The 12775-nt window shown below is 41.3% G+C and overlaps 1 protein-coding gene across 3 annotated transcripts in view; it reads left to right on the forward strand.

Annotated features, from left to right (window-relative positions):
* The window catches only part of DPF3 (double PHD fingers 3), a 182721-nt gene that overhangs the window by 137199 nt on the left and 32747 nt on the right, over positions 1-12775 (forward strand). For 2 of the 3 annotated variants that reach the window (XM_028724639.2, XM_077927461.1), the window contains exon 8: positions 5748-5876. In XM_028724639.2, coding sequence (XP_028580472.1) covers positions 5748-5876 — 129 coding nt within the window. Of the gene's footprint in view, positions 1-5747; positions 5877-9276; positions 10596-12775 lie in introns of all 3 variants that reach the window. The other variant, XR_003706047.2, reaches the window with a different exon arrangement.

Below are 12775 nucleotides of genomic sequence, written 5' to 3' on the forward strand. Positions count from 1 at the left end.
CTTTTTTGGCACGGAAACTGCCTTCATCACCCTGTATGATTACCTCTGTTGGGAGAGAGACAGGGGAAATGTGTCCCTGTTAATTCTTCTCAACCTCTCAGCAGTTTTCGAAACAATTGACCATGGTATCCTTCTGGAGGGATGAGTGGCAGCACTTTGTGGTGGTTCTGGTCCTACTTGAATGGTTGTTTCCAGAGGCTGATGCTTGGGGAGTGCTCTTTGGTCCCATGGAGCTTTCAATGTGGGGTTCCTCAGGGTTCAGTTTATCTCCTATGCTGCGTAACAGCTACATGAAACTGCTGAGCGGGGTTATCCAGAGTTTTGGAGTACGTTGTCAACAATATTTTGGTGTCACCCAGCTCTCCTTCTCCTTTACGTCTTCAGGTGTGGCAGTGGAGGTGCTGGACTGTTGTCTTGCCTTGGTAATGGACTGGATGAGAGTCAACAAAGTGAAGCTCAATCCAGATAAGACTGAGATAAGCACTAGTGGGTGTTTCTCTAGACCAGATGGCTGGGAGGTTGCCTGCTCTTGATGGTGCTACATTCCCTCTGAAGGAGCAGGCATGTAGCTTGAGGGTACTTTTGGATCCTTTGCTGTTGCTTGAGGCTCAAAATGGCCTCAGTGGTGCAGAATGCCTTTCTTCAGATTCAGCTGCTGGTCCAGCTGTGCCTCTGTCTGGACAGGAATAGCCCAACTTCTGTCACCTATGCTCTGGTAACCTAGGTTAGATTACTGCAACATGTTATATGTAGGGCTGCCTCTGACAGAAACTTCAGCTGGTGCAGAATTCAATGGCCAGGTAGCTCATTGGGGCAATATGGTCTGAGCATATCACACTGACCCTGGCCCAACTGAACTGACTGCCAATTATTTTCTGGGCCCAATTAAAAGTCCTGTTTTTTACTTATAAAGCCTTAAACAGCTCAGGACCACAATAGCTCAAGGACTGCCTCTCCCCATATGAACCCACCCAGACCCTGCAATCATCTGAAGCCCTTCTTCTTATGCCTCCTCCACAAGAGGTCTAGAGGGCAGCAACACAAGACCAGTCTTGAAATCGGCCTTTCCACTTCAAGAAATGGAGAAAGCATGCTATTTTTGGCGTGTATAATATTTTTCATAAAAGTTTTTGCAAGGGTCTACAAAATTGTGAGAGTGTGACTATTCATACTGCATAGTCATAGATAGCTCCAACAATGCTAACTGCTCCCTATTTTTTGCCCTACCTTCTACTACTGTACTCTAGTTTTAAATATATTTATCCATTGTCATATTAGCAGCATTCTGTGCTTAATGCTACTGCCATCCCAACTGTTCATGGTAATCTGAATCCACACTCTGTGCTGAAGAGTATGGCTAGCATATAGGACTCTCCTGCTAATACAGTGGTGCCCCGCAAGACGAATGCCTCGCAAGACGGAAAACCCGCTAGACGAAAGGGTTTTCCGTTTTGGAGGTGCTTCGCAAAATGAATTTCCTATGGGCTTGCTTCGCAAGACGAAAATGTCTTGCGAGTTCCTGCAGGGTTTTTTCCCTCCCCCCCTTTTTCCCAAGCCGCTAAGCCGCTTATCAGCTGATCCGCTAAGCCGCTTAACAGCTGATCCGCTAAGCCGCTAAGCCGCTTAACAGCTGATCGCTAAGCCGCTTATCAGCTGATCCGCTAAGCTGCTTAACAGCTGATCCGCTAAGCCGCTAAGCCGCTTAACAGCTGATCCGCTAAGCCGCTAAGCCGCTTATCAGCTGATCCGCTAAGCCCACTAAGCCGCTAATAGCGCTAATCCGCTAAGGGGCTTGCTTCGCAAGACGAAAAAACCGCAAGACGAAGAGACTCGCGGAACGGATTCTTTTCGTCTTGCGAGGCACCACTGTAGAAGCTGGACATGTTTCCGCATTGTGGAACTCAGGACCATAAAGTCCAAATAAGAATTCCAGTAGGCCTGGGAATGCCTCAATTTACCCCACATACTTGGCATGGAATTTTTAATTGCTCCATGTACAGGGAAAAGGGCAGCTGTAGCTGTTACTCTTTTTTTGTTTCTCAGTCCTATCATCCATTGTGCTTATTTGCCCACTGGGACAAGCAGGTCTTTAAGTCTGCCATGCAAAAGTTAGTGCAGATGAGTAAAATGAGACCAGCCATGTATTTTCTGGTGATGCACCAGAAACTTTCTGTTCTTATCTGTAGTGTCGGAGGAGGGATGACAACCCTACTGGAAGCCATCTTGTAAGTTACCTTGCATTGTGGTTAATTTGGACCAGGACAGATTAAAATAAAATAAAATTGGAACCTCTCCCCTGATCAGCTGGTGTCAGTTTAGATCTGAAGCATCATTTGATACCTAGTCTCCAGAAATGGAAAACAAAATGATGCCTTTATCCCACTGAATCCCAAGCTACCCCCCATTTCCCATGCAGAATCTCCTTTGAAACTTCTTAACTTTTATTTTCATCTAAGCAGGAGGATGAATAAATAAATCAAGACAGCTTCTCAGTGGGAGAGAAACTATTTGTTCCTCACACCAAGCACCAGCTATTTGGAATGCTGCATGAGGGACCTCTCTTTCTCCCCCCCCCCCCCCCGTGGTATTTTCTCCTTGGTCAATGGCAGGAAGTATATTTGAATGCAAAGAGTGTTTTCCCTTTCCTTCCTTGAGGAGGATGACAGCAGTGTCTTTTCACTGAACACAGTATCACGTTATTGTTATGATTATTTACATTTTTATCCCACCTTCAGTCCATTTACCCCTCCTTCTACTGGATGTTAGGGAAAGAGGAATACATATGTTGTTCTGAGGCAAAATATTCCTGAAGGTGACCTGCTCTATGTGTAGACCAGGTCTTCTAGACGGATCCCCTAAACTGCACACTTTCCCTTCTACATTTGCTGGAAGGACAACGGTGACCTTTGCACCAAGAGAAGCTTCCCTTGTGAACGGAGGTGATTGCAAATCAGCTGGAGTGGAGGGGATAATCAGAGCAATTTCCAAGCCATTTGTGAAATCAGGCCACTACAAAGACTTACATCTTGAGCCAATGTTCTTAAAAACAGCAGCAGAGAAATGCAATGTTGGAAGCATCTGGGGGTGGGGGGAAAGGCTCCTTTTGAATGAATACGAAATGTCTTAAGTTTTGTGTAAGCTGCATCTGGATTGTCCTTCAGCACTCTGACCGATTTATACTGCCTTCTATGTCTTGTTTCAGTCCACACCTTTATTGTGTGCAAAGAATAAAAAAAATAAAATAAATGTAATGGTCTGTGCAATGAACCATTCCCTTTGAAACCCACCCGCAATGACTTTCTCCATTTCTCATTAAATGTTGGGAATAAACCAGCCGGAGGTGGACATGTCTCCAGCAGGGATTCAATCTCTCATTCTGTTAGCGCAAAAGGCGCTTCCAAGATGCTTGTCTCCTCTCTGCCGTTTCTGCTGCTCTTCCTTTCCCATTTATTAGCTGATGCAAATCTGTGGCTTCTGTTTTTTTTTTTTTTTAATTTCTCATTTCTTGAATCCCACCTATTCCTTGCAAACTTGCTTTTGAACGGGAAAACAAGAGGCCGCAAATCAGCTCTTTACACTTGAGAGATAGGGTAATAACAGGTGGCAAGACTAGAGGCAGCAGGAGCCTGGGATTCTGGTTGTCATGGAAACATGTCAGACCTGCAGAGAGATGAGCTCTGTCAGCAGTAGGGGGGGGGGTAGGGAAGGAACACGAGAGCAGCTCAGTGCCACTCACCCTATAGGTTCAGACTGTATGTCAGCCACCCCTCCGAGGGATGAAGGCTTGGAAATATGTGGAAACAGGGAAGCCAAATTCTGAACACAAGATTTGAACTGCAAAGAAGAGGGCTCAAGGGCGCAGGACACAGAAGCTCTCAGCCTAGGCCTCAAACAAAGAGCTTTTGTTTTCTCATAACTAAATGAGTTCTCCCCACTCTGCTTTTTTGACCTGAGGTGCCAGCACAAAGGACTGTAGTGGCCTATAAGGGGCAGAATAAGCAGATAACAAAAGTCTCATGCAGCCCATTGTATTATATTGTTATCCTTAATTGTTTTAAATAGCACTTTTATTTAACGTGAGTCAAGTGCTTGGCAATCTTTATTGTTATTTGCAAGCCTTACAGCACCGTCTCTTCCTGGCGCTGATGGTAGATTTCCTGATTTGGGATGTGAATTGTCTTCTAGAGTGGTGTCATAAAGCTTAATTTAGAGTAAAAAAATAACTCCAGTTTAAATCAGTGCTGGCCTCCTCCCTGTGCACACCTCCCCCTTTGGTGGAGTTACAATATTTGCATCAAGAGGTTCAGCCATTAACACAGTCTCTGATGAACCTCTGCCACCAGGCAAAGACATTTTTATTTAGACAGGCCAGGCTGACTTGCCTGTTGTAATTGGTTTTAACATGTCACCTTTAATCATTTTAAATGATAATTTATCTGCCTTGCTTTCATTTTGGACTGTATATTTAATTACTATTTTATGTTTTACTAGTAGTATTTATATTATTGTTGTTTGCCATGTTGGGAGCACCTTTTGGGTGGAAAGGCGGGGTGTAAATCTTAAGACGTGAACAAATAGATAGCACTAGAAAATATGGGGGGGTTGGGAAGAAGGTTCTGAAAGACAATCTCCATATTATTTATTTTTTTTAAAAAAGATTGATGTATACTTCTGAGCACAAGTTAAATTAAAACAGCACAAAATTATAACCGCACAAGACCTCACTGGAATATCCTAACTGGGACACTGGGCCATAAGGTTTTGGACTTTAGCCCTGAGGTCCAGCCTTAGTCACCATTGGCAACATTTCCAGCATTAATGAAGTTCCAAGTACAAACAACCCTTCCCATCTGAAAATTTATTCAGCAGGCACATGGGGCTGCAGTGGGGCTGGCAGAGATTGCCCTTCTCTCCCTTTACTTGTGAATGTGGTCTTATGAAAATTCCTTAAGTATCCTTAAAATGGCAGTTTAAGAGTTAGTAAAAGGAGATTAAACATCCAGGATTGTAAAGCTAGTTGTCTACAAGGGTCTCAGGAGCACTTAGAAATGTGAAGTGTTCTCAAAATTATTGAGGTATTGCTTAGCACACTTGGATGCCCCTAAAAACTTGTTTAGCGGTGATTTGGAACGCCATTGGCTTTTGCTCTCTGACTTAAAAGAAAATGGGTTGGAACCAAATGGTCAGTTGAACTTAGGTTGCGTTGACATATTTTGGACAAGTTAGTCATAACCCAAGTCTCTTTGAGAACTAAGTTCAATTAATTTAAGATGCTTCCAGACTCAGAGGTCATGGGTTAATTTGCAAGGGTTGTTGAGATACTGCAAATGGGATGTTGGCAACAGTTGGGAATTGTGTTTACTTATTGGATTCCGCCCCCCCCCCCGCCCCCGAAAAGGTAAATCCAGATTACCAGGGGTCTGGGGGACACGGGATAGCATTTTGATGTCAATGATCTTGTGCGATCACTACAAAAAACCGAAAAGCAACCTTATGTGCATGAGGCACACTAATCTCACAATAAATACTCACCAGGAATTGCTTGTAGTCTGATCCAGTCAATTAAATTTTCAGCCATAGAGCATAGGAGTCATGGGGCACCCAGATACATGCACTGGGCAGTTTGAACTAGCTTTATTCTAGTTATTCTCTTTGTCAAATGTATTGTTCAAACCCGTGTAGAGAAAAGAGTGAAAGTTGCATACTGCATGTCTCCTGGTTTAAGCAAGAATGTTTCTTACCTGCAGCCCAGAAAGGACCAGATGGAGCCATCATTTCCAATAACTACTGTGATTTCTGCCTTGGAGGATCTAACATGAATAAAAAAAGTGGACGACCAGAGGAACTTGTCTCATGTTCAGACTGTGGGCGATCTGGTAGGTGATTCCTTATTGTAACTTCCTGTGAGTGACTGACATGTGTAAATTCCTTTTTCTCATACTTAGGAATTGTGGATTTATTGTTATATTTTCTTGTACAACTGGAGTTGGTTAGACATGTAGTTTTGGGTGGGCATTTTAAAAACCGTATATACAGATGAGATTTGTTCCCATTCAACTTGGATAATTATTTCCACTGCGCTCTCTGTCTTTGTTTCTGTCACTGTCTCTTACACGCACAAGCATACACACAATATTGCATAAGACTGAGGATGTTTGTCAAACATTGTTCTTTGCAGTGTAATACTACTGAAGAGGTGTTTTTTTTAAAAAAAAAATCTGCTTTTAATCTATGTGCATCTGTTTTAATATAAATTGTGATCCTTTTATCATTATCATCTTGAGATTTGTCCAGCTCAGTTGTTGAGTTTGGGGATTGTTTGGACATTTTCATTCTACTTGGGGGGTTGTTTTTAACAAGGAAAAAAGGAGTTTTTAACAATATTTCCCAATGTTTATTCCATTTTAAACTTGTTTCTATTTTTTTATTTTTTTTAGGGATTTGGGGGAATATAAACCCATGGGTTAAAATCATAAGGTTCAATCCAGTTAGTTCTTATGCACATGATTATGTGCATGCAGCCCTTTTCTGCGCAGGTTTTCACACATGTAGGGTTGCTGACTGATGGTGTGTGTTGGTGAAAGGAAACTCCCATGCACATAAGAGAGGTTGGGAGGATGTGGTGGGCATCTGTATAGTGTCTACAGTAACAAAAATCCTTGGAATTTGAAATCTTTTGTATTGATTCTGCTCCTGACATTAATTACATGGTAGTATAATCTATTTTTGTTGTCCAAATAACGCAGAAACTTCTTCTAAAAACCAGTAGTCAACTTTTTATCAAAACCGGTGGGTCACAAAAACTGTCCCTACGTCTTCCAAACTCTGCTGGTGACAGCAGAATGCTATTTTGTGCTTTACAGAGAGTAAACAAAGCACAACAGATTTATGCTGCAATCCTGTACCCACTTTCCTGGGCCCTAGTGGAGAGCAAGGGGGAAAAGTAATTTTTAGCCCCCACCTGACCTGTCCCATATTTTGCCCAACCTATCCTTTATTTTATCTGACCAAAGGTGGCAACCCTAGGCCCATTCTGCATACATTTAAATGTTATATTGAATTACAAATACACACATACACCTGCTAGCTGAGGATAAGACTCCATGCTTATAATCAAGGAGGTCATTTATAGCACCAGCCCTATCATTAGGCTGAGTAAAGTGGCTGCCATAGGTAGCTGATTTTGAGTGTCATGAAATGGCAGAAAATTCTTGGTTATTTTCAGTGGTTTTTCCCCTGGAAAAACAGTATCAGTACTCCAAAGCTTCACCCTCCCCAAGGGTAACATGAGGCTGAGCCTCCATAGTACAACTGAACCAGTGCCTACTGCCAGAAAAAAAGCATTGGTTGTTTTATTTGACATTGTTGTACTTTCCTGGGACAGGAAGATGCAGCTGCAGGATTTTCTGCCTTAGGTGCCAAAATAACTTGACTGGCCTGAGGTATTGTGTACCTTGACTTGCAGTGTAGGGGGCAGTTGCTTCTCTGCCTCAGGCATCAAAATAATTTGGGCCAGCCTTGTAAAACATTAAAGCTTATGCCACAATAAATCTGTTAGCGTTTCAGATGTGTTCCTAGGTCCTGCTAGGAATATGCTTACCATTGGGGTGAGTCAGCTAAAGTTGGATCCAAGTCTTCTGGACTGTTTTTTGTTTTTGTTTTTGTAGCCCCTAGCTATACAGTAGTGCCTCGGTTTACGAACTTCATCTGTTCCGGAAGTCTATTCTTAAACTGAGGCACGCTTTGCTTAATGAGGCCTCCCGCCACCGGTGCCCTTCCACCGTTCGGATTCCGTTCTTAGACCGAGGTCCCGCAAACCGGGACACTACTTCCGGTTTTGAGGAGTTTGTAAACCGAATAGTTCGTAAACAGGGCTGTTCTTAAACCGAGGTAACACTGTATTTCCAGCATCCCTAATTTTACATTATAATTTAGATATAAAGCTTTTTCATATTCATTTATTTTTCATATTTGCAAACCACCTGCTGAATGTGGCACTTAGACCTTCTAACTATAGAGTCCAGTATATTAGTATAAGCTATCATTGGGGGAAGGGGAGATGGATACTCCCGTAAATGGAATCCTTTTGCAAAGCAACTATTATTCAGTTTGAATTGTTTACCAGAGTCAGTTATCTGTTACACAGATGTCTGAGTCTGTATACAGCATGCTGGGTACAAGCACATACAGTCTGGGTGGCGCATCATTCTTAATTCTAACAAAATCCTTACTCATTTACCCATTGAAGAAACTTCCTTTATATGACAAAAGGAGACAGGTTAACTTCTTTGCCTGTAAAGACACAGTAAAATCATTAAGTGTTACTATTTTACATGTATTTTCATCTTTGGGAATATGATTTGTACATCAGAACATTTTCTGATATTTGTAGATCAGAATAGTTTCTCGATATCTACTTCCTTCATCTATTTGAAGTCATGCTAATTGGAATTACTGAACAAGAAACAATGGGGGTATTGTTGTTTCATTCTCCGAAGATGGATCCAGGAATAGAGTGTATTCTGAAAATTGTGTCAAAGTTACATATTATATTAGAAACCTTTCTTTCTTTGGATGAAATGCTTTATCTGCCTTTTTATATATGTACATATATACAAAGAGAAGCTTTACTAAGTTGGCAATATGTATTTACTTATTTACTAGTTCTGAAAAAGTTTTCCACTTTGTTTTACAAAAGAACTATACCACTTAGGAGAACAGGTGCAGAAAGATCAGGATGAGGGTGCTTTGGGGTTGTTTGTTTTTTTAAAGTTACGGAAAACTTTTGAAATGGATTATTACTCTCAAATAATACATTTAGGGCAGTTGATGCCAAAATGAAGGCCAGTCATGTTACTCCATGCTCTTAATGAATTCCCACTATTACACACAGTATGAGTTATTTTAAAGCTGCTCAAAATAATCACAAAAAAAAAAAATGTTTTCTGTATGTTTTAAAGAGAGGAAAACAATATTAACCCTTTTGCTGCCTTAGTTTATGGGCAACTGTGATGGTTGTTTTGCTTTTTACTCTTTCAAATGCAATTCAGTTTATACTTTCCTTATTGCTCCTGCTGCTGTTCTGCTGCTCTGTTATCAACCTGAACCCCACTTTAGATATATACAGACAGACAGGCACACACATATATATATTTGTATGGCTGGGAGATCTCTTTAGTTTGAACTGTTGAATAGTGATAATAAGCGATAATGATGAAATTAATGATGATGCCTGTTGCTTAACCCATGTGCTGATATATTCATCATACATGTCAGCTCATTTGGGAAGAGAAAGCAGGAAGGAAGAGGGAGCGGCGGCAGCAGCAGCAGCAGCAGCAGCACACACTACGGAGGACTTGTTCGGTTCCACATCCGAAAGCGACACCTCAACTTTTCACGGCTTTGAAGAGGATGATTCAGAAGAGCCTCTCTCAAACCAGAGCAGCAGCTCCCCGTCCACAAAGAAAAAGGGCAGCTGCTAAACTAACTAATCACACACAAACTCTATGAGCTACTTCCTGCCCTTTTTGCTACGTTTATTGTGGCTGTTGCATTCCCCCCCACCCCACCCCACCCCCGTCCCCAGTTAGACCCATTTTCACTTTTGGATGTGTACACTGAAAGCACAACAGTACAATTTTTTTTAATAGAAAACTTACCTTCTCTTTTTATTAAAAAAAAGAGTTTAGGTTATTTTATATTCATGATCATTCATGGCCCCTTCCTTTCTTTACAACCACTGAAATGTAGACGTCTTTAACAAATAAGTAGTAGAAAGCTAATTTTCTGGACTTTTAATATATATCAGCCAGATACAAAAGCTAAAAGTACAGAAGGGTTGGACACCAGGAATCCGCCTCATAGAGTGTTTATATATTTATTTATATATTCTATATATTATTAGAAAAAAGAGACCTTTTGAGATTAAAAGAGAGAGAGAGAAAAGCAATGAAGTCTACTTGATAATCTAACTATACAGAAAGAGAAACCGCTGTGGTATGGATAGTTCCAGATGGAAAAGAAACTCAATCCCTTGCCAGTGTGACTTTTGCACTGTGAAAAGTTTGCATTTACTGTAGCACACTGGATTTTGTGACTTCCCCCTTCATATTCCTGCTGTCCTCACCTTTAACAGTTTGAAAAATAAAAAGGCAAGGAAGATCAACAAAGAACATAAAACTGAGGAATTTCTTGCCTCCTTATTTTGGACACATTTGTCGTCTGTAAAGAATGCTTCATCTCTCCCCACCTTGGCATCTTTTTCTAGCCACTGCTTTGTGTTTTACGTTTCGCTCCTTTACCTTCTACGTTGTGGAAAGACATTTCCAAGCACAGGGATGGAATACAACCATCAAGTCACAGACTCTGCAAAAATGAAACAAAGGATGTGAACCTTGAAAGAAATGAAAAGGAAAAAAATACCTCACGTTTCTTTTACTTTTTGAAAAACAAAAAAACAAAAACCCATTTAGTCTTATTTTTGATAGCTCCTGTTGAAATAAACCAAAGCAATACTCACTAATCTTCAAAGGGCAGTAGAGAAGACAGAATCTCTCTCATTCCAGCACCATGGAGCTGAGCAGCAGGATTAAAAGGTATGTTCCAAAATGAAGTATGTTTCATTGTTTGTGAAATGGCTGCACTTTAAGTTTGTCCCAAACTATTCTGCATTCTTGTTTAAAGAGCACAATGCAGACATACTGGCTAAGTTTGGATGATCATATCAATTTGAAATTGCTTTAATATCCTGGCTTATTCTGGTTGGTAACCATAGTTTCCTGGTTCAGGTGACACAATAAACTATGATTTATTAGAAGCTTCTTTTCATTGCTCATGCTACAAAGGGAAGAGCAAAGGGGCTGCATGTGTAGGCAAGAGTAGTTTATATCTTGGCTAGTAAAGGTGGGATATGATCATCATAACTGGGCCAGCACTCAAGTATGGTTAGCTTAACATTGGTTAAGATCCCCAAAGTGCAGCATGGATAAGCACTATGTTTGCATAGGGACAATAGCATTGTGTTTTGTGATGCTTTTAGGTATTTATAGACATTGTGCTGGGACATCTTTAGCTCTGACCTAGACAATTGTAGAGTTCCCGAGAGAAATTCCTTTAAAAGCCTGACCTTAAGATAGATGTAAGTTTGAAAAAGTGTCATGGTTTACATATGTATGTGGGGGGTGTGTGTGTGTGTGTGTTCCATATTTTATTTTAATGATTGTTTCCTGTTATTATTCTACGAGGCCATGTTACTGCTTGCTATCCCCTTATCAGTGATACTTTGACTTAACATAGGATGTTCTTCTCTAGGGAGGGCTGGGCAATATTCCTATATGCCAGCCGGTATACACCAGCCTTCCCCAACCTAGTGACTTCCTATGATATATTGCAACTCCCAACAGCCCCAGTCACCATTGTTGATGAGAATTTTAGTGCAAGACATCTAGAGGGGTCATATTACGGAAGGCAATAACAAACTAAATGGGCCAAGGGTCTGAAGGTCTGACTCTATGCTTCTACGGGCTTTAATTGATAATAGGATTATGATCAGACCATATCTTTGTGTGTTACTCCCATATATACCAAGTTCCCAGAAACAACTACTGTATGTATATAGCATCATTGGTGCTTGAATGTTTGCAGAACATTCTAGAGTGATAAAGCAAGAACTAAGGCGACAGCATTTAGAAGGGATTTCTGGAAGGCAAGGTTTTTGTGGGATGTAGAGGTGAAGAACTTGTAGCCTAGTATAGAGCAGTCCTAGGGAGCGCGTTTGAACTTGGGTTGTGGAAGCACCACCCTTCATTTAATAAGTACAGAAAAGAAACTCTGCTCTGTTTCCCACAATACAAAAACTCATTATTGCAAGAAACAGGGGTGCAACTTCCAGCCTCCTGACTTGATATTGCCTTGCAGAAGGCCATTCTTTTAAAATGAGATTCAGAAACCATACTAATAAGTACACAAGTAAGTGTACTTGGAAGCCCTCAAGAATTGGTGAAGTGACTCCCCCAGGTGACCTCAGTTTTTATGGCCCTGTGACCGATCAGTCCAGGCACGAGCTTCAAAGACACTCTGCCCAAACCATCCAATTTGATAGATAGCCTGTGTATCTATGTGCATACCATCCCCTCCCAATGCCTCACTTTCTCAAAACAATGTCCAGCATCAAAGGAGGCACCCAGCATTATCCTCCACAACTGATTAAGGCAGCTGTGTGTGGGGCTTCACCTCCTCCCAATGTTCTCAGGACATTAAAGACTGTTCTCACACCATCAAAAACTTAACAAGAGCGAGGGAGGGAGAAGGAACAGATGCAGGAAGGGTAACCATGTCAGGTCACTAACTCCTCAATACAGTTTGTCTTCCAGACGCATTTCTCATACAGATATCTCCCAAGGCCAATGCTGTAGCAATTATTCCTCCTCATTTTCTTTCTTTTTTGGCACTATCAGCTGTCTTCTCACAAATCATTGAGTTACGGAGAGCAGTACCTCCTGATGCACCATGGAAGTTAATGGCAGATGGGTGGTAATCTGATCCTCTCAACTTGCCAACTTGATAAAACATAGTGCCTAAAAGCACACCATTTTAACTACTGTGACTGTAGCAAAAATAATTTTATAACTATATATAATGAGATGGTCCATAGTTTCTGTGCTGGACACATATGTGGTGAGGGCAGTCTATGTGGTTTCACCCTTACTTGTTTTCCCTTTCCCTCATCTATTACTCATTGTTAGAAGTTGTTCAAATTTGCTGTTTTTCAGCCTGT

Source organism: Podarcis muralis, chromosome 1 (genome assembly GCF_964188315.1).
Source record: "Podarcis muralis chromosome 1, rPodMur119.hap1.1, whole genome shotgun sequence".
NCBI lineage: Eukaryota > Metazoa > Chordata > Lepidosauria > Squamata > Lacertidae > Podarcis > Podarcis muralis.